Source organism: Enoplosus armatus, chromosome 23 (genome assembly GCF_043641665.1).
Source record: "Enoplosus armatus isolate fEnoArm2 chromosome 23, fEnoArm2.hap1, whole genome shotgun sequence".
Lineage (NCBI taxonomy): Eukaryota > Metazoa > Chordata > Actinopteri > Centrarchiformes > Enoplosidae > Enoplosus > Enoplosus armatus.
In genome coordinates, this window is record NC_092202.1 from 13,576,361 (window position 1) to 13,603,718 (window position 27,358).

Sequence of the window (27,358 nt, forward strand, 5' to 3'; positions counted from 1 at the left end):
CCTGTATTGGAACTGTTTCACAGTGTTCTGACTTTCAGACATCCAAAGAGCTCTGTGCTGCCCCCATTAAATGTGTTGCTGCTGAACCACTCAAGCTAACTTTATCTGGCACAGCAGCTCTGTGTGCCTCCGTACATTGACAGAGATTGCATTCACTTTGTTGACATAAATGTGGTGACACACATACAGTTTAACTGTACATGTGTTTGCCGGTGGCTGGCTCAATGTGGGCTCAACACAGGTGAAAAGGAACCGAGTCCGAACTATATTGTAACCATAGTAACCTGCAGACCAAATATCAAATATACCAATTCACTTTTCTGTTGTAAATATAACATGCTGTACTTCTTAAACCCCTGTCAAGACGACATGACTAGTACAGCTACAGGGCTACCTATGGCAAAGTAATGATAGACTTTGTATGAGATTATTATTGACTAGTTGATAGTATTGTAGGTGGGTGTCTTCTGGTGGTGGAATAGCAGATTCGCTGGAATCTAGATTAGAATGGGACTCTTGACTTGCTTCGCACATTATTTGACTTTGTGCCTGTCTGTGCATTTACATTGACATATGTGAGTAACTTATATCATAAACCTGTGGAACATAAGCTATGGGGAGAAAAAAAGTCTTAACATTTATTTATTTAAGTCCTGTTCCTACAGACCATGCATTTTTTTCATGTCATGGTAGCAAAATGCACTATAAATAATAAGAAAGGCCAACTCTTGCATGTGCAAACCTTGTCTAAATCCCAGTTTTGAGAACATGGGCGGGTTTGGATGCAACCAGAATTATACTGATACATGACAAGTGAGCAAATATAACTAGCTTGCAAATGTTAGCCAGCATTTCTGTTGTTTTTGTTTGATCTTTCTTAAGGAATAAGGCCATTAACAGCTGCAGTCAGTAACATATGAGAAATTATTTACAATGTATTTAAGTGTTGACTATCTGTTTTGGTCATGGTTTAAATATAGAAGTATAGCTCTTCACAGCAGATGTAGACCGTCACTTGCTGATGCATGTCCTGAAACAGGATTGTCATCCGCAGTGTCTCATATATATTCAAGTAGGTGTTTACTGCTCCAACCAGGCAGCCCCAACCCCCAAGTGCAGTAGTGGAGCAGGTTTACATCTGAGAGAGGGGGAAGCCGTATGAAGAGGAGAGTCGTTTGAGGTTCAAGAAGGAGACAGCGGAGTACGAGGAATCACAACTCGGCTTCCCTGCTTATTCATCCATAGCGCTGTATGGAAACCCCATTGGTGTTTTTAATAAAAAGAGGCATCACTCAAAACTAGGCGCTGCCACATCCTACTTCTTTTCTACGTCTTTTTTTTTTTTTGGTCCCTACTTGCACTGTTTCCTCTATCCTCCTGAATCTCTACCTTACCTTAAGTGACATCAGACCCCTAATAAATATTTCATGACACTTATTTACCCCTGTGCAAATAATGGATGCTATAAAAATCATAAATGCATCTCCCTTCATCCTGGAGGTGTGTGTGTGTGTGTGTGTGTGTGTGTGTGTGTGTGTGTGTGTGTGTTCATGCTGCAGAGGTACCCACAGTACAGTCAAGGAATAGAAACTTATACTCTTGCCACCAAGGACATTGTTTTGGGGAGATTCATATCAAGTCAAGACTTCATGGCGCCTTTGTTTCTCTGTCCTATTTCTTTTGTCACACCCCTGACTGGGCGTTCACTACACAAGAAACTAATTGGTTGATATACTGTTCATACAGACTGGTAACAGTGAGTATTCTAATAAAATATAGTGCACAGTAAAATACACTATAAATCTGGTGTAACTGTGTAAAAGTATGACGAATTCCTATCCTCGAGGTATTTTTATTGTCTGTGTTATATTGCTCACTATGTCATGGTCTTACCCTAATATTCTAATAAACATATGATGAACTTAAAATGAGCCCGTATGTAAGATTTACAAAGCTCCACAAACCCCAACCAAGCTTTAAATAACATTTTTATTGATTACTATAACTTGCAGCAAACTGTATCAGCATTCATTTGCACTCACTCTGCTTAATTTTCAATATGTTGCATTTCTGTGGCCCCAAGGCATTTGTTTTGTTCCTTGTATTTTCACACTAAATCATGGAAGCATAGCCCTGGCTCAAAAATAAATGTCAATTTACGTGCCTGACTTTTATCTGGAAGGGGAAGGAATCATCTTGATTTATTTCTTTTATGTTTAGGTATTCGGTGCAGCCGTTCTGCTCATCAAATATCCAGGAAATTGGGCTTGGATGTGAGTCATCGGAAAATGAAGCATACAGGGGTTTTAGTTCCCAAATTAGTATGGCTTTATTCAGAGGTGATGCTGGCCAGCTTGAAGTTTTTCTTTTGCTTCGTTTCCCTTTATCTTGTGGAAGGAAAAGCAGAGATGCAGACAATTATTCTAAATGAAAGATCCTTATTTAAACATGCTTTTAGCTTTCGTCCCTTGTTCTTCGCTTTGACAGCAGCTCACTTTGAGTGTGCTATTCTGTTGTTTTATTGTCTCTGTGCATTTCAGTGAACTTTGATTTGCTCCAAAGGAAGAAGTGATTTCTCAAGATTTCCCCCACTGCATTAAGGTATGTGGTGTAATAGCAAGTCAGAACTCAGAAGCTATTATAGACCATTAAGAGGCATTTCAACTTTTGTAAGGACTGATTTCTGAATGTTGGTAGTGTAGTCCGGTCTGACGCGAGGGCAGTAAAGACATTCAGTGCGTAGAGGACCTTATGTAAGTGGTTACTCGGAGAAACCAGGTTATGCATGTAATCAGCAGACCACCCTCCCCAAAAATACGGCCGTATAGGTCGTCTGTGCAAGCAGCTTATTTTGGCCCATACTTTAGTGGCTGTAGTAATTTTGACAGGAGAAAAGGAGGAAGTCAGGTGAGGTATTATTTGTATTGTATGATCTGTATTATTTTTTAACCTGGCCATGTACAGTATGCCAATTTCCTGCTTCTGTGTGCAGTATATACAAAAAAGTACTGTATGAATATGTTTTATTAAGGGAAATGTCCTCAGATATATTACCTTTGAAACTAACTTTTTCAAGAAAATGGGTACTTGAGGACTATTACAGCATTTATTTCAAGTGTCTCTCTATTTCCTCTTCTCACACTGGCCAATCAATAGCTAATGGACACTAAAACAAGAAACAGCATGCACCACGAGTCTCCAATCAGCAAATACTTTTCAAATAACATCCACTTCAATCGTTGCTGATGGAGACCCTGGCCTGATTAAAGCAATTATTACCCAATATTACCTGACCTTACCTCATATGTGTTCAACCCCCTAAGGCTGATGGAGTATGTCCAAAGTCAATCAAACGTGCACAAACCTATAGATCAGAATCAAATTATGAAGAACGAAATCTCCTGAAAGCTTATACATTTAATTTGATTTAAAAGATGTGATTATTCATTGTGCGGCTGCAATCAGTCCACACTTGGTCTTTGAATAGAGAAATCACCTCCTTTGCAAATTAATTCATGTATTCTCTATTGTGTCTTTAAAGCATTTATTGTCGAAGTGGCTTCCTCTGATGTTTCCAAGTCTGAAAGAGTTAGAGACACCCACGGTGTCTGCACCACTTCTGATTGACTCCTATTTTCCAAACCGACACATGCAGCGGCGTATCTGTTTGATTGCTAGGCAAACGCAGAAACTCATCCATATTCGAATGGTTATTCAACAGCTTTCCGGAGTGAATACATCTACATTTTTTCAATATCATTAATGATACACCTTATACAATGAGGCCAGACATTTTCCTGAATGTACCCACGCATTGCAGCCTTGACATTTAACCCAATTTCCTTTGATTATCCAGTGGAAAAATCTTACAGCACTGAGAGAAAGAAGAATAGAACAGGGGCAGGCAGAACACTGGAGAGGTTTCTTCCACAGAGACACAGGTGAGGACTCTCCTTAACCACTCGCTATGAAGGCCATAGAGACAGAGGCAAGGATGAGCCTTGATGGGAGAGGTGTTGTTTGGTTTGCACGGTGAGCTACTACCCACAGCAGGGTAATAACACCCTTACGCCTTGACAAAGATCAGGCCAACTTGGCAATCTGACACACCGGGCCACTGTGAGGTCCTTACCATGGGATTTATTCTGCCTTTGCTGTATAAACAGTTTCTTATCTTATCGCTTCCCTGTCGGCTGCAGGCCTGCCCTGACAGCATGTAGCTTGAGAGGAGCCATCATTACGGAAAACTATGCTATGTCCACACAGCAGCCAGAAGTGTCCCACCACTGATTTCGTTTTCCTCCCCCATGTAACACCGACGGGATGTTTGAGAATCAATGTGAAGGGCGAAAAGGATGCAGTTTGTGTTTGCGAAATAAAAAAAATGCTATCAAGTGCACTTTAGGTATATAGTGCTCTTGATGCCCTGAGCACTTCTGTATGAAACTAATTAATCTATCATATAGTTTAACAAGAAAACAATCATTTTGGTACCCACTTCAGCTCGGCAAACAGTCAAGTCGCTCGCTTGATGCCTCAGTTACATCAAAACCCAAAAGTACACATTATAATCAAAATATGAAAAAACACAAGCTATATGTCTTTTTGGATTTTTTTGACAGTTGATATCTGAGAATCTATCTCTATTAGATAAATAGTATTATTAGATAAATAGACATAAATAATTGTAGTAATGAACAGAATTTTTTAATTGAAAGCCCTGCAGTGCGAACATACCCTCTGAGTGACAGAATTGAGATGCCGCTGTGCTGCATCGTATGAGTGTGTGCTTGTGTGTGTGCACACAGTTGATAGTGTGCGATTGCATGTACACTCTCACACCTAGGTGTGTGTTCAAAGCGGGTAGAGATAAGGACAATCAGCTCAAGTGTGTTGCTGCTTTAAAAAATATTCCACAGTGAAATTACGAGATAATCATCATCATTTCCACTTGGTATTATCTGCCATGATGTGCTTCAGCATCCCCAAACGATAGAAAGAAAAACATTCTTGCAGGGAACTGCCACAGCAAAACGGTCTATCTTTGGGAATATTTTGCATCACAGGTACAACTCCCTGTTAACAACTGCCTGTGTGAACAGATGGTAGGTTTGTCATGCACGCACACACACACACACATGCATACACCACGGACTGAGAGCGATTGTAATGGAACTGTCCGTCAAGTCAAATCACTGACAAACATGGAATGTTTCAATCTATTGCAGCAGCAGAAGGGAGACAGAGGGCTTTCAAGAGGGCATGGTAACAGCGATGAAAAATATGGATTCACAAGAAAGGGATATTTCAGGCCATTTAGTCTTTTTAGTGCTTCCAAAAGCAATTATACCATTTTTTAGTAGAGTAGATATTTGAATCAGCCAGGCTGACAACTGGACAACAATGTTTTCTTAAGATGCGTTTGCTGCTGATTTGATTCCTTACTGAACCTGTCTTAAACAAAAATGCAAAAAAAAAAAATGTGGGGCAAATTCTTCTTTGGATGGAATGAAATGACTCACAGTTAGATGACGTGACAAATATGATACGGCAGTTAAAAATGCTGCGGTATCCCTTCAGGCATATGTTCTTTTGTGGGTGTTTGAAAGTCTTTTTTCTTCTCTTTTTGGTTTTCAATGTTTGCATATTATGTGTGTGTGTATGTGCTGTATAAGAGAGTGTGGATGTGAGTGTTGGTCTTTGCACCTGCATGCGGAAGGTAAAAGCGCTATAAATCACTGTCTCTGTGTGCGAGCATATGTTTGTGTTTTTCTTGCCTTCTCGGCCGGTTATGAGACACTGCTCGTTCTGACAGTTGGAATGGATGGCAGCCATTATTTATGATACCGTCCACTCGTCACCGTGGGTTGTCACCACGCGGGCCGTCAGCTGCCACAGGATGGTAATCGCACAAATGCCATTCGGCTAGAACCTGATAGATAAGTATCTGTGGTAAATAACTGCACGGTGTGCTCTGCTCCTTGTATGTGTGTGTGTGTGTGTGTGTGTGTGTGTGTGTCACAGAGAGAAAGATAAAGACAGATAAAGATAGGGAGGTGGATGGAGCCTTCTCCACTCTGATCACATGCATGTACCAGATTAGATTTCCAATTTAAATCTGAGGGTGACACTCAGCTGAGTGTGTTTGTGTCTCCCATATACCATTTCATTGTCATATAATTATTGCACGAAATCATAATGCCCGGACGATTTGCAACCTCTATAACAAACTATAACAAACTTTGAACTACTCCCGCTATTTTATCTGGCTTGTGTCACATCAGCATCATCAACTTTGCCAGCACGCTGTGAGGTTTATGGTAATATGGCCTTACATTCCATACACTGACCAGATTGTGAGTCACATGCCACAAATGCACGACAAGGTATGCATTTAACACATCTGCCCAAAGCCACAACAGGTGTGAAATATATGTGCAAGTAACAGATACATAACTGCCAAATCAGAATTCATTCATTCCAAAAAAAAACAAAACACCTGTTGCTGAGCTTCACAAATTGCCAACTATGGAGCCACCATGTCATGTACAAAATCTTGTTCGACAGCCCAGTTTGCTTTGTACTGAGCTTTGGCTGAAGTCCACGTTGCATTATAAACCACTTTTGTCTTTCTCACTTGAAGTAAGTTCCTTTGGGATTTTTGTTGGAAGAATTCAGCCAAATGAACAGGTTTTCCCTCTAATAATTTGTTCCTTTTTCAACACTACAGAAAGATCTGAAAGTTGCCAATCTCATAACTCTAACTAGTCGATTAATGATCTGTCAGTTTTCTGCCTCTGTGAAAAACATTTTTCCAGATGAACTAAGAAGTATTTATGGTGATATTTTCGCGAAAATCTTTTTTTTGCCTGATTTACAGTTCCTAGTGTTACACTGAAATTGCCCTTATTTAAGACCACATCCTCATACCTAAACGACACAATAGGTCGACAAATATGATGGACTCCCAAGACTACATATATGACTGTGGGGGCTACCAACGGCAGGTATACCGGACCTTCGTTGCCATGGTAACAATAATAAACACGTATTTAACGTTGTAAAAACGGTCGCAGTTTGGTAAAGTACTTGGTTAGGTTCAGGAAAAAAATCATGTTTTGGGTTTGAATAAGTTTATTAGTTACACAAGTTATGTTATGTCACATGACTTCACTGTCGCTCTTGACACTACCTCACCTGACTTTCTCCTTTTCTACTGTCATAATTACTACGGCCAAAAGGTCGCCGCCAAACAATACACGTAAATATGGGTCTTAATAAGCGGCCTGCACAGACGACCTATACGCCCATATTTTGAGAAACTTTATGCTGTCACTACTTATTTTGAGCAGATGTTTTGAACATGAACCCTACGCTAAACATCCTCTCACACTTCCCTGTCACAAGAGTGCATTTAGAAACCCTTTTAGTACGCTAGGTGCTGTGGCATACACCCGATAAAGCACCGTGGATGTGGGTGGTGCTGCAGGAAGAACGAGGTATAACAGGAGAGATAACGGAACCCCACTGAGGTAACGGGGTGGTTTGCTGGGCTTCAAACCCACACCACTTGCCACTTTTTCTTTGTGTATCCCCCCACCCCCCCTTCCCTTATGGTGACATTTTTCAGGGCTGTGTGACGCCTTGAATGACAACTAGGGGCTCTTTGGAGGGTATGTTGGCAGAGTGGCCTGGCTGAAGGAGATAAGGAGAGGAAGCCGCACACATGCACTCACACGCCCACACACACATGCACATTGTCCATGCTTGAAAAAGGACGTGGAGACCTCCAAACACAAAATCAAAAGGAAGTCCTGACATCATTCTTGAAATGTTTTTGTAATGTCTATAATATGTATATAGGCCATAAACAATGTGGACATTTTTGCTGCCTTTTTGCTGTCCATTGTTTTCAGCGGTCATGCTGTCAGTGCCAACTAGTAACCAATTGAAAGTGACATTGATATTAAAACTGTGATTTGCTGTTAAAATTTAGTTGCGTGCAACTTTTCTGCAAAATGCCAGGCTGAAATACTACATTAAAACGTTTCACATGTAATACTAGTTTGTAGTTTCAGTTTTAACACGCATAAACATGTGTTGCAGCTCCATCACTTTGTGAAAACACTCTCATTGCAGCACCAGCATGGGTGCTGGTTGTTTGATTTTTAGTCTCTTCTTCCGGATCTGAGGAGAATTTAACAATCATTTTGAATTTTAGCACAAGTGCACACGCTAAATCAGAAATGTATGCACACAAACACACACACCTGTTGCATTGCACTACTCCAGTACCGTGTGAAAACACTAAAAGCATTTCAACAACAGTGCTCTCCGTAAGCACAGATGCTCATTAATATGTATAACCCTACCCAGTAACTCAGAGTAATACGCTCACACACACATGTACACTCTTATTCTCTGCCGCACAAGCGTAGAGCCCCAGCCCCAGCTTGCCGCCCTGCCTCGGGAATGGCAGTGGCAGATGTTCAGAAGTGCCGGGTACCCAGATCTGTTGGTTGGAGCCCCGAGAGGCGCCGTTGATCATAGAAATGAAGTGGAGATGACACTGATCACTCTTTCGCCTCCTCCCCGAGCTCTCCCGCTTTCGGTAAATGCAGAGGAGCCGAGAAATACTTAAGGTGCAGAAAGGGTAAGGAGGCACTATGGGAGGTGAATGCAAACAAACCAGAATCTTTACATGGAGGCAGTGTCTGAGAAAATTGGGATGCAGACAAGAGAGTGCTATCACCCTGTTAACTAAAAAACAACACACACACAAAACAGTGATAAGCCAGAGCAAAAAAAAAAAAGACCTCTTGATTGATTTTGGTATTTCTGAGGCAGCTCTAATTATATGCTTTTGTTACTGACACTGATGGAATACTCAGAAACACTTATTGATTTGGCTGCCTGACTCTTTTTCCAAGGCAGATCCATTCTACCACAGCTGGTATCAATCTTTATCCCAGTTTCAGGTGCCTTATTTAGCCGAGCAATTAGTCTTAATTACAGGACCTAATATGGAAATTGATTGATCCGGATCACTGTAATATGGGCTATTTCTAAGACTCTTTTTTTTTTTAAAATTAAACGCAGTGCATCAGTCCTGATATTTACGCCTTTTAATGCAACTTGTAAATAAGACATTTATTGAGACACATTGCAGTCCACACAAATCTTTGTCTGGCCATTGGTCTGTAAACATGTTGATGTTGAATACACAGCCTCCTTATTGTATTTATACAGTATAGCACCAAAACCACAGCATTCCCAAGTTATAATTACATCCAGTTTTCACAACCACAATATGTCTTGTGAAATGTCTTTTGTTGGTTTGGGTTGATGTTGACCTTGACCGTTTCCTGCACATTATGATTCCATTACGATGTTTTAGTTGCTGAGTTGGATGGATCCGTGTGTTGGCCACACTACACATAAGAAAATCACAGGAAGTGATGTGAGTCAGTTTGGTGTATTTTGTTCGGAAGTGCTGTCACGATACTGCAGATTCGGTGTGAGATGGTGCTAATTTACTCTGGTGAAATATTGAAAGCTAAAATTATAGATTAGTCATCCTATTCAAGAAATTCTGCTGTGGGTTTGAGTCTTTGTCCAACATAGCAACTTGGCAAGCAGATACGTGCACACATGCCACACACTCACGCCACACACAGACCCTCCTAAAGAGTCCCACCAGGAGCAGGAATTCATGGCCAAAGGAGTGTATCCCATTGAGAGAACCACTTCCTTTTTCAATTTTCCCTCCTCTCTTGGTCAGATAAAGCTCTTTTCTTTGGTATAAGACACACTAGATAATTGCATATAATTGGATTTAGCAGTTCAGCGACCTTGTGGCCAGTTTGTTGGACTTGACAGTAGATCTAGTTGGAGGGAGGGAGAGAGGGAGAGAGAGAGAGCGACCATCTTAGCTCATATGTGTGTATATACTGTTCACATCAGCAAGTGTGTTTTAAGCTTTTGAGAGACAAGATGATTCAGGCAAGTCATGTCAGCCCGATCCCTGGTGACCTGATGTCAGATACTCAACAGTGGTCTTTAGCTAGTCCTGACACAGAAGTGTACATGCCCTGACTATTTAACACATGCTAATGCTATCACTCTTGTGGATCAACAGAATCAATCTTTTTTTAGTGTCACATAATAAGAAGTTCTAATAAGCAAAGGAGAGCAGTGGAGGGCCGCAGGGGATTTGAGTTCTTTGTGCCTCGAGCCGGCACATTAGCATTCATAGAGTATCATGGATTAGAGCGGTAATCCTCAGGAAGCTTGTTTTTTCAGATTTCCGCGATATCTTTGTGCTAACCAGTCATGGCTTTGGTGTTTTTACACTGCACTGCACAGAGACTGTACGTATATCAAAGAGTGGAGCTGGTACTGTGACATCTTCATTTACAGCATTCTTTTGCCTCTGTTCATTGCACTTTTACTTTTTCTGTTTCAGTCACAGTGACTCTCAGTTTTCATGCTAACTGTTACGTTTTCGGTCCAAATAAACTAGGGAAACAACCTAATCATTCCCTGCCAAAGGATATATTTACCCAGGGAAGACTTAACAGACACTGGATGTCCAGTATAGCAAATCTAAGTTTTCATGAACTAACAATGTTTAGCAAATTGGACTTTCATTTGTAGGGCAAGGTTTGACTTTTTTTTTTAAGCCAGGCTAATAGCCAATACAAGCCAATACAAATCAATTGGATTCAGCTTCCTCCATAAGTGTCTTATCTGCCCTTTTCAACTTGTAAACTGGTGACCAAGTAATGACCCCCTGCCACTACACACAGTAAGGGACAAAAGCACCATATTTAGGGGTATCTCTCTCTCGTGTGCGTTCTGAGCCACTAATCCAGTTTCCTCTGGGCTCCCCGGGGATGAGCTGATCCAGCGGTGACTGGTATTCAGCCGCAGACACACTGCGAGCTGCCATGGAGGGGATGAGGGCATTGACTGCCAAATAGCTGGTGACTCAGGCAGCGCCAAAACCCCTCTGATCTACCGCCTGATCCCTTAGTGGAGGTGGAGGAGGGTGGGATCACAGATCAGGGAGGTCAGGTTAGCCACCACCCAAATCCAAGTGAAAGTATTGCTTTGTGTCAGGAAACCTGCAGCTCTATGCATACCTTTCTCCTTTTTTAGAGAAAGAGACAAAATGCAAAGGATGCAAAAATAGCCCAGAGAACAGATTGAGTGGTTTTCTTAAAGAGCTGTCGTGGGGCTCGAAACAGCACGGCGGATGAAGTTGTGACAGATGGGATCAGTGGAGCCTAGCATAACAGCCCTATCTGATTAAGCAATCCTGCACTGTATGAGCGCTAGCCAAAGCGACGGTGGTGGTGAGGGTTTTGGCGGCAGTAGCGATGAAAATATTTACTCTGCGTACAGTATCAGTCCTACGGGCTTTGGCAAAAGTACACCTTTGCACATGCACGCACGCACGTGCGCACACACACACACACACACCATCAGGTGTGGCTGTGAGATAACATGGGCTTCTTGCACCTGAGGCTTGTGTTGGTCTCCAGAAAGCTCCTTGGGGTAACAGGCTACTCCAATCTGTTTCTCTTGTTATTTTAGATAGCCAGGTGCCAGAGAAATGGATATGATTAATGCGTTTTGCTGGGTTTTACTAAATTTGATGCACCAAAACACATATAACATACTCTAAATATAGTGTTGGTTCCCTTGAGTTTGATTTTGTGCGACTCTTATTTTGACCTGCTTGTTTTATATGATAGTAATGTAATAAAATGCAAATGAATGCAGGTCCGCGTTCGTTCCACTCGTCTGCACTTCATCAGTGGTATTATGTATGCTGACGAATGCTTACACTTAAACAATACAGCCTTGGGAATGTAGACTTAATGGGCTACAGGATTCCTGACTATATAAAAAGGATTTACCCCCAAAAGGCAATTTCGCCGTAGTGGGAAGATTTATGAAAGGGTTAGGTTTATTCCATTGCTCTATACCTGCAAGAGTTTACCTCTGTGGGCAATGAACCAGGAGACAATATTTATGTGGATATCACAGCTGATTCAAATGTCCTCCTAATATAATTACTGAATTCTCTCATTTGGTTTTATAACCTTTTTTCAAATGCAAATCCCCCTTGACTTTTTTAGAGTTGAGCATTATGTATCTGGGTGGATAATGTAATAAAAACACACAATGGCAAGCTTAATTGCTTGCAGAGAGAGACACACTGAAAGGGAGTAGTGAGCTCTGCAGTGAGTCCCAATAAAAAAGGGGGGGCAAAAGAGGAGGGGATGATGGAGGTTAGGAAACAGGGTGAAAGAAAGATAAAGTTGGGCCGAAAAAGAGAGTACAAAGAAGACATTATCAATAGATGAGAATGACAGAGGAAGAAGACAAAGAGAGCAGAAGAATGCGAAGCAGATTGTGAATACACCAGTATGGCCGTCATCATGGCAGGAAAGATACTGGAGCCAGTTGCCATGCCAACAAGGGTCGGGCTGCGGCATCTCAGGCATTTGTCCACAGAAGGCCTTAAAAGTGATGAGTGACTTTCAAGAGAAACAAAACTTTGGAAGAAAATCACTCTATGATGTTGAGGGAAAAGAAATGGATTCGTGTCAGTCTTTTCTCTTTCACCTCTTCAACGTTCTTGGGCCGACCACAGTAGCTCATATGTTTCACAATATAGCTGACACTTCAAGGTGGAACACTCCACATTGCTAAAGAAAAAATTGTTAATGAAGGCTATGACGGGTTTTAGGCATTTCCAGGCAGGCAGGGCGATAAGCAGAAATACAGGCTCTGCTTAACCTCTTAAGATGAAGCCTCACCCTGCTCCATGGGTTACATTTATGTGTAAATGTTTGAGTTGAAAACCTTTGTATTAATGTTGTTTTATTGATACCCCTTCACACATACACACACACCTGATGTTTGTTTTTCCTTTTTGTCTCTTTAGCTGAGGTTTTTCTCAGCGTCCATCATACGTGAAACCCCATTCCAAACAGAGCCAGGCTATTTCACAGCACAGCGGCACCAGACGTCTCCTACATTGTGTTTAACATTGTTGAAATATTTGTTTACAAGGTTCAGTGCCGTTTAATTTTCTTGTGATCAGCTCTCTCTCCTCTCTTTCTCCCTCTCTTTAGCTCCTTCTGCTCGCTCGAACTCAGGAGCCCTTTTGTTTGAATATGCGGAGGACTTCTCTCTCGCTGGTATTTGTTCAGTTTGCCTAATTAGAGTTTGGCGAGATGAAAGCAAGCAGCAGGGCTTTTTGCTCAGCGGCTGAAACTAAACGAGATACTGTCGTGTCTCCGGGAAAAAAACAACTTGAGATTTGTTGTTTCCTTAATTTATGGTTGAGCTCTGCCATTTCATGGCATCATGATGAGAGTCGATACATAGTTTTTGTTTTCTTGTCATATAAGAAGGCTACTTCTCACTTCTTTCCACATTTGTCTGACATTTTCTTTTTGACATTTCCCATGAACTGAACACACATACTCGTACTCACACAGCAAAAAAGAAAAAAAAAGTTCCCAGTGAAGCTAAAATCAATTGGTTAATTCATTGAATTGTCAACACTGGAATTATGCTTTAAGGACAATTCAGACTGAATATGAGACGGATCAGCTTGATGATGAGTCTGTTTAAGCAACTTCTTCAGAACCATTTTATTCACCATTGTACAGCAAAGAAACACACCATAATGCTGTTGTGAGTAAAGAGGGTGCACCAGTAGGGACTTTCCAATCTTGGTTAAATCAAGCTGAGCATCATTCCCCACAAAGAGGATTCCAGCCTCAGAAAATGGGCTCATGAATTATGAATAGATTTGTTACACAATTTACATTAATTTTGCCATAATTATCCAACTCTCTCTCAAATGACTGAACTTCCAGGAGCACTGCAGATTCCATGGTCTAATGGTGTTTACCCGACCCAATGAGCTAAATGAAGTTAGTGCGTCGTCTCAGTTGGAAGACATTAATTTTCCATTATGGGCTGTTGTTGCAGTTACCTGCTGAGACCCACCCCCTGATAAAAGACAGGAAGTCGCCCTGTCAAAACCTCACGGGAAGCCACATTTCCAGGAGAAGTCATTACGATTTTATTTTTTCTCCTAACACAAAACTACAGTGCACTGCCGTGCTGTTAGTGGAGGGGAACAGGATGTGTGCTCCTAAACGCCGGCTGAAGGGAGAAAATTGTCAAAATGAAACATTAAACATCAACAAGCACTCAAGGCAAGGTGCTATTTTGCACTAATGTCCCTGTAGATTACTTTGTCTCTGACTTGAGCTTCCTTGGCTCAGAGGACCAGGGGATTTTGTTGTTGTTTTACTTTGTTTCACCGACATGGGTTTACTTTTGCAATAGAGGTGACAATGACATCAAAAAATATGTGCCTGTACAGGCCATTTAATATACTTTAGAGGTGAACATTTTTATTACTGGTGAAGTGTGATAATCTCTTTTGCTACTTCCTTCATTATGGAGTGATCTCCCTTTTCTTTTTCTAGATTTTGATTTTTGATTTTGAGCAAGGATTTGAAATGATGCTAGTAGCTTTGGGTGTGTGTGTGTGTGTGTGTGTGTGTGTGTGTAGGGTTTAGGACTTTTGATGGCTTTGCACATAGGAAAGAGGGGGGTGGTTGCATGTGCTAATTGTCCACTTGAGGACTGGCTTCCTTCCTTCAATCAATGCTGCCGGTCTCTCCATCACATGTGACGTTGCAATTACAGCTTCCAACAGCCCAGTAAACAAAAAAAAAACTGTAAAGGATGGCATTCATTTTGTTGCCCACTCCCCACTTTCAGCTTCCCTAATGAGTGGAGTCCAGAAGTGGCAATCAGAAGCATTCATTCCATGAAATTGACTGTGGAAAGAGGGTGGATGAACTGGGGAACAGTTGTAGCATACATCTGCGGCACTGGCAGTTGAAGATTAGGAGGAGGAGAGGAAGGACAGATGGATACTCAGAGGAAGTACACCCAATCTCAGTAGGGGCTAATGATTAGGTTTGACCTCCATAAATGAAAAGAAAATAGAGGTCAGACATAGAATCCATTGGTTGTTGCAAGATGGACCCAGCATCCATCCAGGTCAGGAAATCAAAACATTTGGTAACTGGAAAAAACATACTCTAGGACATGAGGATGCTATGTTTGCTATATTTCACATTTTCAGTATTGGTAGAGCCCCTCCTCTGAAGTGGACGCAATGGGGTTTTATTTAAGAGCTAGTAAAACACTGTGGCACCTCTGAGTATCTTTAGTCTGTCTTGTGTAAATTAGCACAAGTGAAGACATCATCAACATCCCTTCTGTGTGTTAGCATCAATGGCTAAAACATGAAATCAGTCCAAATTCTCCCACTCGAACATATGGAGGTCCAATTTATTTATGAACTGTTTCATTAAGATGGAACGGCAACTGTTCAGATCTCTACCCCTCACCAATCTCCAAGATGCTCCGATTTATTTTTCAGACGTATCCCATGACATATTAGCTGTGTTTTAATGAACAAAATGTGCGAGTCAAAGTGATTCACTCAGCGTTATGCAGTTAATTAGGAGATGTGGGGGAGCATAATATCTCGATATGAGATATTTTCCTTTGTAAGACTTAACTGTGATCTCCCCACGTACAGAATAGACAGTTATTAAGCCAATAAACACGCCCTTGCTGAAAAGGACCAGAAATGTCGCTTTGACAATTTTTTTGTCTTTTCTGTCTTCAAACCTTGGCATGTGCGATCTTAGTTATGTAGTGTGGCCCTGTCTAATTGTAACTTTGAATAGTAAATCACGTCATTTGACAGGCCTCCAAACAACTTAGTGCATTGCTCCTGACAGATGATGGCTGTTGCTGCTGTGTAGTGGAAGTAGAAAGTGACCATAAAGATTTAATGCTTCACTCGCTCAGCTTAAGTGCCTTGCCTGGGGTCAACAGTTCCCTGTGGTATTTCCAAGGAAATCAAATGCATGCGGACACACGTACACACACACACACACAGAAAATTCTGAATTGCTGTAAAAGGAGTACATTTTTTATTCAGATACCTAGAGAATCTAGGGCATACTGCTAGAACCAAACACACCAAACAAAGAAATAAACATGTATTTAGTTTTTGTGGTATATTCAGTGCATAAATGCTATGAAATCGTATATAGTTTAATATGTGAATACGTGAAGTTGATATTACATCATTCAGTAGTACTCATTTGTGTTTTATGCTTGGATTGATCTTCATCATTATTAAGACATGCACAGAAGCAGGACAAATATCTTATATTAGTAATAACATCGGTGAAACTCGTAGTAAACCATGATACTGTTACATTTTTCAGATTGCCTGTCCACCTCCTGCATATTATATGGAATGCACAGCCAGTGTGAAATGCCCTTTCTTGCTTCATTGTTCCTGAAATACAGCTGTGCCTTTACTTCAAACTCAAGCTTTGCACTTTCCACATTGTGGTAGCTGGTCAGTTGAGATGTAGTGTGTTCACTGTAACAGGCTGCTATTGATTGTGAATGGGACATGGTGTTGCAGCTCGGCTCTGCTCAACTAGTGGAGAGAGTGGATCCCTTCCAGCCCGGATACACGGCTGATCAGTCTTGCCAGCTTGTGCACCATTGTTGTATTAAAACAGTTTCAGCAGCGCTAGTGTAGTACGGCGGCTACGTCAAAGCACGACTGTCCAGTCGGAGTGGACTATGTAAATTATGCTACAACGTCATGAAATGCCAGAGACTGCCTTCTACTTGGTATCTGTATGTGTGACTGTGAACGCAGCTCAAGTCTTTTATCCTTTATTGAAATCACATTGAGCCGCAGTCCGTGACTTTACACTGTCAATAAGTCGCGGTGGACCCACTGAGCAAGATTTGAACTCGATGTTAAAGTAAAGAACGTGTTTCTTCCTTTTGAAACTGGGGCAAGCTTTATGTTAATAATTTAAAGCGTTGAAAAGACATGGAAGCCTTTAACGTCAATCAATAACTCTGCAAGATTGTGGAGGTCTTCTTAGCCCCTTACCTCCCACTATCTCTTCCTTTTCCCTCATTGAATAGATATCCTCAATGAATTATTAAAGCACTTTAAATTCCGCTACAGTTTCTATATTACTTAAGCTGTGCAAAGACACTATGCATTATAGATCAGCCTACTGAGAGGAACATTATTCACTTTCAATCAGAACCCTTTTCCGACATCTTTTAAGCAGATGTTTTCACAAATTGCCCTGGTTTGTTTCTGAGCCCTCCAGGGCCAAGCCTGCACTTTTTGGCAACGGGAGACGTACAGCGATGATTACGTTGTGAAACTCTATCTGTGCCCAGGCCTAGTAAAAGCCGGTGATTTGTGGATGTGTCAAACGTTTTGGATATTGTGTCGTGCCAAGGAGGTGCACCAAGCAATAAGCGGCACATAAAACCATTTATTGTTCTTATTTTATACCTCATGACTTATACACTTCGGTAGTTTTTGCTAATGCTTGCCCCCACTAAAGTCAACAGAGGCGGTCTCCTCAAGAAGTATGTTTTAAGCGGTGTGACTACCGTTTTGGGATCTGCAAGTCAAGAAGAGGCTTCTGTGCCTGTATGGCATGTGCCTTCAGGAGCCACGTAAAGTGCGGTGGCCATATGCTGCTGAGAGTCCTTGGAGGAGGATGCTATTTAACATGCCACCCCAGATCCACAGGGTGCTTGGGAAGCAAACACATTCTTCCTTGTGACTTAATCTGTGTGTCCATCTGATAAACGAGGGATAGAGGAGGTGTGAGGAAAGGAAGTGCGGAGGGGCTAAAAAGGGATAATGATGATGACTCCCATTTTTCTCTCCGATTGTGTGTTGTTGCTGCTGTCCTGAGACCCAGCACATCTGTCCATGTGTGTATGTGTGTAGGATGATAAGGCTCATCATAATGTCTTCAAAAGTTATTCAAGAACATACTGAACTTGTTGAATGCTGCTTACAAAACAAAGATTACTTCAGAAGATTACTTTTAACAATTAACAATTCCAAAATGTGTCACCTTGTCCTACCATGATCTGTGTCAGTGAAGCAGAGCAGACGAAAGTGGCAGATGAGGGAGAAGAGAGCAGGAGGCAGCTGCAGCTGGCTGATGGAGGGCTGGATGTGGCGACTGGGAACAAAGAAAAGGTGGAAGAATGGGGAGGGAGGGAGAAACAGAGGGGAAGAGGAGTGGGCCAAATAAGATGTAAGCATTTCTCCGCCTAATGACAGAATTATGACCCTGCTCCATCTGCCACTCAATCATAACCAGCCAATCGGAGCTGCTCTTCAAACGGCGCTGGTTCCGTTAGGCACTCCCATCTGTACTCGCCGCAGAATTAAGGATGTAATCAAATGCTCAGATGTCAAGGAGATGGGGAGATTCAGAGCTTGGGCGCGGATTTTGCCATGTTCCCAGTGTGTGTGGCGAGCTCGTGGCTGTGGTAATTTGATTTGTGCTCCAATATTGATGCAGAATGGAAGTTAAGAGAGATGGAGCTTTTCCTTATGTCTGTTGCATTCAGATGTTTTACAGTAATTTACATTTTGAGTCATTCCGCCTCTTTTCTCTCTCTCTCTCTCTCTCTCTCTCTCTCTCTCTCTCTCTCTCTCTCTCTCTCTCTCTCTCTAAACCACTTGCTAGTGAAAGCTGTCACATCCTGATCAGAATCTGGCATGTTTGGAGGCTGGCATCCTATGCTTCTGCCAAGACAATATAATGTGTGTGACTGGCTGTGTGTGTCCTTCTGTTTTGGGAGAAGTGTTGTTTGAAGTTTGGCATTTTGCACAGATCAAATCAAAACTTTCCAATTTCCTGATGCGATACTTTGGAATGCATTTCTCCCTCTGATTGATTTTTGGCTTTTCTTCGCCTCCGTGTCTGTAAATCTCTGGTTAACACTGGCTGTGAAGATGCCATTTGACAACTTACTGCCATTGCTCTGTCTCTTCCTACATCTCTACATCTCTTCTGACCTCCTCTTCTTCACTTTTTCTTTTTCTTCCTCTGCCACAAAATTGTGCCACTGTCTTTTGGCTGCCTGAGCTGGATGAGGCCGGGGTGGGGGTGGGGGGCTGGCGGTATTTGAATGATTTGGTATGCAGCGACAGCGCAGTTCTGTTTCATTGCAGGAGGCTTCGCCTTATCACCTTAATGGATTATGAGCAGGGGAACAAAAACAGAGGGAGGCAGAGTGAGAATGATTGGACTCCCTGTAAAGGGCCAGCAGGAAACGGACTGCAGCCAGATAAATAAAATACTCTGCCTGTGCATTTCCTCTGCCCCTGAATCACAGATGTTATTAAGAAAGAGGACAATAGGAACAGCTTGTAGTCAAGAGTCATTTCCTTCTGTAGTCTTTGTATTCTGATTTACCTGCTCGCTGGTGGTGGTATAGATGTGTTTTGTGCATTCACGTTGCAGATTTAACAGCTAGTTTCAGGTCTGTTGTGTGTTAATTGGTTTTCTGAGACATTAGACACTATCTTTCTTGTTTTGTCTGCAAGAAAAAGCAGGCAGCATCTGAATGCTTAGGTAACCTGAGCTGTCAAGCACCGCAGTTAGCCAGTCCATGGTCCAAATGTCGATGCACAGACTTCACAGAGACAAACCCTGGCACATTTGCTGTGCATGGAGGCCGAAGAGTTTTGCCGTCGATTCTGCTTTAAAGGCCATCTCTCCTGTTTTGCTTCTGCTAGAGCTCTGAAATCAGTGTTTTAGCACATCCTTGATTCAAGAGGGTAAATGAAAGACTTGAGTCATCTTAGCTCTGCGTCTGAATATTTACCGTTCACAGCATAGTGCTGCATATCTTCTACATTAACAGACCTGTTGATTTGATCCCCTTCCACTGCAGAAAGCAGCAGGTGCAGAACACCTCACTTGCATTGGAAAATATTGTTATAGCTCAGTAAATGTAGATCAGTACCGAACTGTGAATCTCAAGCATGAAGACAACAGTGTTTAATAGCTAATTATATTGTTGAATTTTCATATACTGTGTCCATCAGTCAGATACATTTTTTCAAGTCTAAAGGGTCTTTTAGGTAGCAAATGAAAAACTGAAGAAGCGCAGCAATCCGAGGCAGCAGCACTACACTTCCTTGATGCTGATTTAGATTGAGCTGTTTGCTGGTGGTGCCAAGAGTCTTATGTTTGAAACGGTATTGATCAAGAAAAGACAGGTCGGCTTGAAAAGATTTGACCTTTTGGGGGCTTCTGGTGCAACAGACATAATGATATTCTGTGCTGCCTGGGGTTAAATCCAATTTGCTCTAGCCATTCGGTTTTATTTAGGAATAAACCTCGCTTTAGGTCTAAGTTAAGGCCATGTTTCTTCCAGTTCTATTTCTCAGTGTTAAAGTTTGCTTTCAAGAATTACATCCACAAGACATGCTAGTGTATGTTTACAGTGCATGACCCTTGCCAGCAATGATGTGAACAGATAGAGCATTTCTTCCTTGATTCCAAACCGGTGCTGAACATAATATTTTAAACCGTAAGAGCATTTGCTATGTATGCCATTGTAGTTGTAAATATGTGTGTAAACACTGCTGCTTGACCAGTATTTGAGATTTTCTTTTTTAATTATTATTTTCATGTTCTCTCAGTATAGACAGGAGTGTGCATGTTAACACACACAATTATGCAACAAAATCTGCCTCTGGTGGTGCAACAAAGACTGTAAGGTCCTTCCATTCGGTTTATTGTATTTTTACTCTTGTCAGTTTAAGGAATTGCCTTTGATAGGTGGGACATATTGAGCCTGTTGCTTCTTTTAATGGCAGTTTCGAAAGTGTGGTTGCTATTTCTGTGGGGACGATTGTGCTGCGACTGGATTGGCTACAGTGGCGTTGAAACAGAAACCAGAGGTATTTTCATGATAAGGTGACACCTGGACCATTTGTGAAATCGGGACCATAACATTTTTTCTGATTATATTTCCAAAGATGACCCAAAAGTGTCATAATGTTGTGAATGTTTTCTGCATTATGGATTGTGTGAAATGGTTTGCTCGGTACAGTGGCCTGATTCAGAAGTTACTTAATGTCACTTTACTATTGCACACCAACAACAGCGGGACCTCATTGTGGACCTCTTTCTGCAGTTTTGGCAAGATGTGTGCACTACAGTACGCTTAACAAATATTTTGGGCTGCTGTTGTGATGCTTTATATTCCCGTCTGTGTTGGAATAATCTTTGGCTTTGGGTTTTTACAGGCAACACAAAAACAGTTTATCCTGTAGCGTTTTTTTCCCAGGTTTATCTCTGACCCTCTCTGTGTGAGACCTTGCAGAGCTCAGATTCTTTTTTTTATTATTTATGATTTGAGTACAGTATGAGATGAGGAATTCAGTTCAAGCCTTTTCTGCCAAACAGTTCTCTGTGTGTTCCATAAGTACTCCAGAGGAAAAAAAAGCATTTGTGAGAGCAATAGCCTTCGGGGGTTGCACCAAATGAAAATGCTTTTTTTTCTAAACCCCCCACACCTCACTCAAGAAGTGTTTGCTTGTTTTCTGTTACTACTCGCTCTCTCTCTCTTTATCTCTATCTCTCTTTCTCGTTTTTTACCTTTGATTTGAACTCTGACATCCAAGTCTGCCCCAGGATGTCTGTCACAAACTGCAGTCCAACGTTGTGACAATGCTTTTTTTCTTCCCGTGCCTTTTATGACCTTCTTTTCTTCCTCTTTCTGTTCTTTTTTTCTGTTTTTTCCCTTTCAAGGTCTGGCGCACCTGACGTTAAACGACCAAGGTATGGGTTCATTCCTTTTTTATTTTGGTTCTGTTTTTTTAGAGGAACTGACTCAGCCTCTCTGCCCTCCCCCCACCCCCTCGAAACTGCCGCTTTCCCTCACAATTTCCTCCTCTGCTTTTACCTTCTCTCTGTGCCATGTCCCTCCATTTCTTCCTCCCTTGTCCTTTTAACCCTTTGCAACATCCCCTGTTGCTGCCCCCTTCTCTCTCCTTCCGCATCTCCCCTTTATTTATTTATTTTTTTGGTTTTCGACTCTTGCCTCTCCTCCCTCTCCCTGCCGCCATGTCTTTGTGCTTTTCTGTGACCTCCACCAATGTGTGTCCCACCCCTTGTCCTGTCCTATGGCTCACGTCCTGGACCTTCACCTCTGACCACCTTTGACCCCGGCGACCTGAACCAGGGGCTGAAGGTAACACTTTTCTGCTATCCCTTCTGCTTGGGTTTAAACAAAAAAAAGAAAAGAAAAGAATAACTGCTGATTCTATTGGAAATGTGTTTGCTGGTCAAAGTTACAAAAACAAAATGTGTCCAGACTCCCATTCACTAACACTTCAAGGTGAAAGTGTTGTCGAATGTGCAGAGTTTCTCATCACCACTCTGCTCACATTCCCATTGTTTGGCATTCAGATTTTTTAAAGGGCTACAGTTCATGTTCTTAAATGATATGTGTTAGATTTCCTTTTTATGAGAAAAATGTGTCTGCAATTTGTTTTGATGTTGCTATGAACAGTGATGTTGATTTTGATGCTATTTTGGGTACATTTACAGCACAAACACACCTTACACCACAGCTGTTTAATCTTTGCAATGTCACACTTCTCTCTATCCCTCAGACTTTTTTTCCTCTCATCTTCTGACCTTTTGTGCATTTGACATATTTTTTCTAAAAAGGTGTTTAAACCATATGAAAATTGTATGTCATTTTGTGTAGTCTTGCAGCCGTAATGCATTTCAAAGTACACACCAAGCTCCAGTCTGACTATTTACTATCCCTCACAGTTATGTTCTCCTCATTCTCTGACCTTTCTCTGCCTCTGGCCTCCCAGTGAGGACTGTCCATAGGAAAAAAAAAAGTGTTAAAGCAAAGTTCACAAGAGAGAAAGGAAGTGAGGAAGCACAGATTCCAGTGAATAATCTGACCTTTACTGGTGTGGAGAAAGCTTCCTCTCTTCTATCACCGCAGTCCTTGGTTCACGCAGACTTGAGTAAAAACCCCCTTTCCTTGACTCAGCCCTTTACTCTTTCAATGATTAATCTCAAATTGCTTTCCCCATCATCTCAAGATACTAAACAATTGAGTCAAAAGCTCAGGTTTCACTGGCAAATTCAGACCACCTGAATCCTGTTGAGCCATCCGTCACCTTACCCAATATATGGTGTGATAACTGGCACAGAAATCAATTGTCTTTTTGTTCATTTGATGGATTTTAGCTTCACAAAAAGTGCAGGGAAACATGTAGAGGATATTTATATTCCAACAGTATATCAGTAGTCTTTGTAGTTCATTCTCATTGTAGGTTGAATAGAAAACTGAGATTACAGTTTAATAACTTCTGTGAAGAAATTAGATAGCTGCAGCACCAGGATCAAAGTCAACTGTAGTGTCCATCATTAGACTCCAAGCCTATGTGTTGAATGAGTCCCACAGTTGTCAGTTCCACCTCTGCAGGTGAAATAGTGCCTGAAAGAATACCAGCAGACACAGTAGCAATTTTTTTTTTTTTTATAATTTAATTACAAGTATCCGTGAGTCTATGTGTTTAATTTTAATGACAAATGTAAAACTTGATTGATGAAAGTCAAAGCTTGACCAAATGAGTATGATCTCCAGCCATGACACTCCAGCCACAACTTTAGTTTACATAAGAGGGGAAACAGGGTCAGCAAGACACCTGTAGTTTTGTGAGTTCAGTTTAAAAGCAGAAGTGTGAAATAAAATGTAGAATTATGTCATCACAAGGTTACAAATCTACAGGCCACAAAATTGACATCATCATAACCTCTTCAGCCCTAAAAGATGGCTTCATCTCAGCAGTATATTCTTACACATTCTCACAAAATCCATGCTTTCCTCCGATCTTATACGATAATAATGAATGAAACCGTGGAGTTGCGCAGAAGGATTTAATGTCTCGCTCAAGGGCACTTCAGTGGCCCAGATGTTTACTGTCATGAGGGGATTTGAACCTTGACTGGAGAAATAAGGGGGTCAGGGTATTCCCAAAATCAGTTGTTGTATGTTAACCATTAACAGTAGTTTCTGAACACCAAACGGTAAATATCACTTTACATTCATCAACAGATATAGGGTTTTTTGTCAATTAAATGATTAGTCAATCGACAAAGAAATCTGATGTTCTGATGATGAGTCATGTGTCAAACAAAAATTCCAAACGTGATGGTTCCAGCGTCTCAAATGTGAGGATTTGCTTCTTTTCTCTATTTCACATTGTTATTTATTTGGCTTCTGGACTGTTGGATAATACAGAAAATTTGAAGACTTGGGCTCTGGGAAATTATTATGGACACTTTTCAGCTATTATTTGTTGGTTTATAGACCAAAAGATGAATCTGTTCATCAAGAAAATAATGGTCAGGTTAAGTGGTGCATCCCCCCCAAAAATTGTTGCATCCCTAAAATACATAATGCATGTGTTAGGTTAGCATGCACTCTAGTATTATGGGGGGGCACTGGGACGATCTTGGTGCCAGTTCCTTGACCATATATCTTGTATAAGGTAGCCAGTAGCCAGTGCCATCCTGTGACATCACAGAACTGACAGCAGGCTACTGATGTATAGTGTGCAATTAAAGGTGAGAGGAAAATGACGTCAGGTCAGTCGCCATCAACAAACAATCCGCATCGTGAACCTGGATTTCTTACTGGTACAATGAGGTCAGTTTAGTTTAGTTTTGTTAGCGTCATTATTAACACACTGTAACAAAGAAATATGCTTGAATGTTTTTTTTTATATGTGACTTTTTGGCCAGTCAGACATATTTTAAACACTCATCCCAGGAGAAAACTTGTGTGAAATGGTTCCTCTCAATTGCACAGTACTCACTTTCAAACTATCATCGAGCAAGCTGTTTACCAGTTCATTGTTCTTGTACGGCTCTATACAAAGGCGGGACCTATTTCTCTGTCCCCAGCAGACATTCGCTGCCACCAGTAGATGAATCATAACCATAATCCCTTCATTTCTATGCAACCTCCACTCTGCCTCCATATACCATCTCCCGCAACCTTCTGCCATTTACTGTAAGTCTGATCCTTATGATGTAGTCCATCCCAAACTGTGCTGACGGTTTACTTCAGCCACTCGTAGCAAGATGCAGGCCCACCAAGATAGCAGAACACACCAGAAGAATGGGAAATCTGACATTAGACTATCTATGCATCTCCATCATCTCCCCCGAGACACGCCCTGATCTCAACATCAGACATTCAAGCTCCGATCCACCATGTCCAAGGGCACAGCCGTGCATTTCCTGTTAACTCGGCCCCCACAAGCAGCAGGAACTAAACTTGAAAGGTGACTGAAACAGAACATTTCATAACTTTTTTTTAAAAAGAGAGAGAATGGGCATTGGGATTGCAGAAGATAAAGTGAGGGAAAAAGTTGTAGAGAATAAATGGAATCTATCACACACACACACACACACAGCTGAGCTACTTTAATGTGCATGTCACTGACTGCAACCCACTTCCCTCTCTCTCTCGTGCATTATTTTCTCAAAAACTGCTGTGTAATAAAAATAATCTCCAAATAGGCCACAGGCATTCAGTAGAGGTCTAATACATAATTATGTTTGGAAATATAATAAAACAACTGCTGCACAGGTACCAATATGTTTTATTTTTCTTTTATTATTATTATTTTTCCCCATCAGGGCTAACATGTGCTTGTTGAATAAAGGCCACACAATGAACAAAGAAAATCACAGGGCAAATAACCTACGGATGGATGCCCTATTATCAGATTTCAAAGTAAAGTAGCTGATTATGCCAGTTTCATCAAACAATGCCAAGCCAGCCCTTTATATAGATTACCCTGTAGCCAGAATTAATAGTGTTTATTCCCAATGGACACTCCAAAAAGCATCTTAAAAGAGAAAAATCAATATACCTATTTGGTAAAGGCAAGGACGTATGACATGGTAATGAATTAGATGATTTTCACTGGAGGATTTAGGCACCTCTCAGCTTCCCAGACATCAGTTTTCCTAAAATCCGTGTCTGTGTGCACGCGCACATGTGTGTGTCTCTATGCGTGTCAGGAGAGCCATGTTTTTGATAAAAGGAAAGGGTTTTGGTCAATGTTAACGATCAGAGGCAGGTGCCTCAGCCATCACATAACCAGGCCAAGAAAATCAATGTCAGTCTCCTCTCAAACCCAAGGCTGTCCTTCGCAGCGGTAGGAAGGACAAACCCCAGGCTTCAGTCTCTGCTGATCGCTATCTGCTTGTCTGCAAGACTGCTGCCAACCCCACACATCGGGCCGCATGCTTGGAAAGCAACAGATTACATTTAACAATAAACCAGTGATTATCATTTAAGAAGAGCTTTCACAGGCACAAACTCTCTGAACAATAATTATCACCAGCCAAAGTTATTGAAGTAGGCTACATTTTTGGATAAACAATGTCTGCATCTAAAGAAAAAATGATACTATAATTTTAATTGACAAAAGCAAGAGAGCATTTTCAGGCATTACCCTCTGCTCTCTTTACACACTTACATGTTAATCTTGAAATAACATTATTCTTGTCAACTACAGTGGCATTGTAAACACTGAGCTTCCGGGATGGCATGGTGGTGCAGTGGTTTGCGCTGTTGCATGGGAGGTAGAGCGGGTTGGTGGTTTGATCCCTGGCAAAACTGTCATCACAAAGCATTATTTATTTACTTTTATTAATCAGAGCATTCACAATAATCACTCAAAATCAGCAGGGGGAGGCACAAACTAAGCCCTGGTAATACATGATTTTATCATTAGGCATAAATTATTTTATTTGGACAATACAAAGTGCCAAACATTACACCAGCCATAAAAATGTAAAAACAGAATAAAGAAGGAAAGTAGCAATTAAACACTGATGCTATGTTAAGAATTGCCCTGCAACTGTCCATTTTGTCCAGAACACTCGACTTAACATTACTGTATTTCAAATGCAATGTAATGTGTGCAGTAGTTGTACATTGCAGTAAAATTAAATGAAATCTAGGCAGTAGTGTTCTGGCAGAACAGTAGGGACCACCCAAAAACAATTTGGTGCGCACTCTGCACGCACGCACACCTTGACCCCTAGGCAGCCTGGGTTTAGCCCCAGACCTGGCCAACTCCTAGAAATGCTCCTGGTCAATTATCATGACAGTGGAGAAATAAAGACAATTTCTCAGATAAAATATGGGTGAGACAAATGCAAATTGCCTCAAAATATATTACCTGGTACTAAGGAAAATACTCGTAATCGTTTAATACATCTAAGAAAAAGGATTGAGCTGAGATGGTGAGATAAGTTAAGATTTTAGACTGTGTAAGTGCAGCAACAGAATAGAAGGAAACTCATACAAA

At 41.3% G+C, this 27,358-nt stretch overlaps 1 protein-coding gene across 2 annotated transcripts in view; it reads left to right on the top strand.

The window, feature by feature from the left end:
* Positions 1-27,358, top strand: part of nrxn2b (neurexin 2b) — a 506,666-nt gene that overhangs the window by 57,428 nt on the left and 421,880 nt on the right. For both annotated transcript variants that reach the window (XM_070929958.1, XM_070929959.1), the window contains exon 3: positions 21,747-21,776. In XM_070929958.1, coding sequence (XP_070786059.1) covers positions 21,747-21,776 — 30 coding nt within the window. The remainder of the gene's footprint in view (positions 1-21,746; positions 21,777-27,358) is intronic.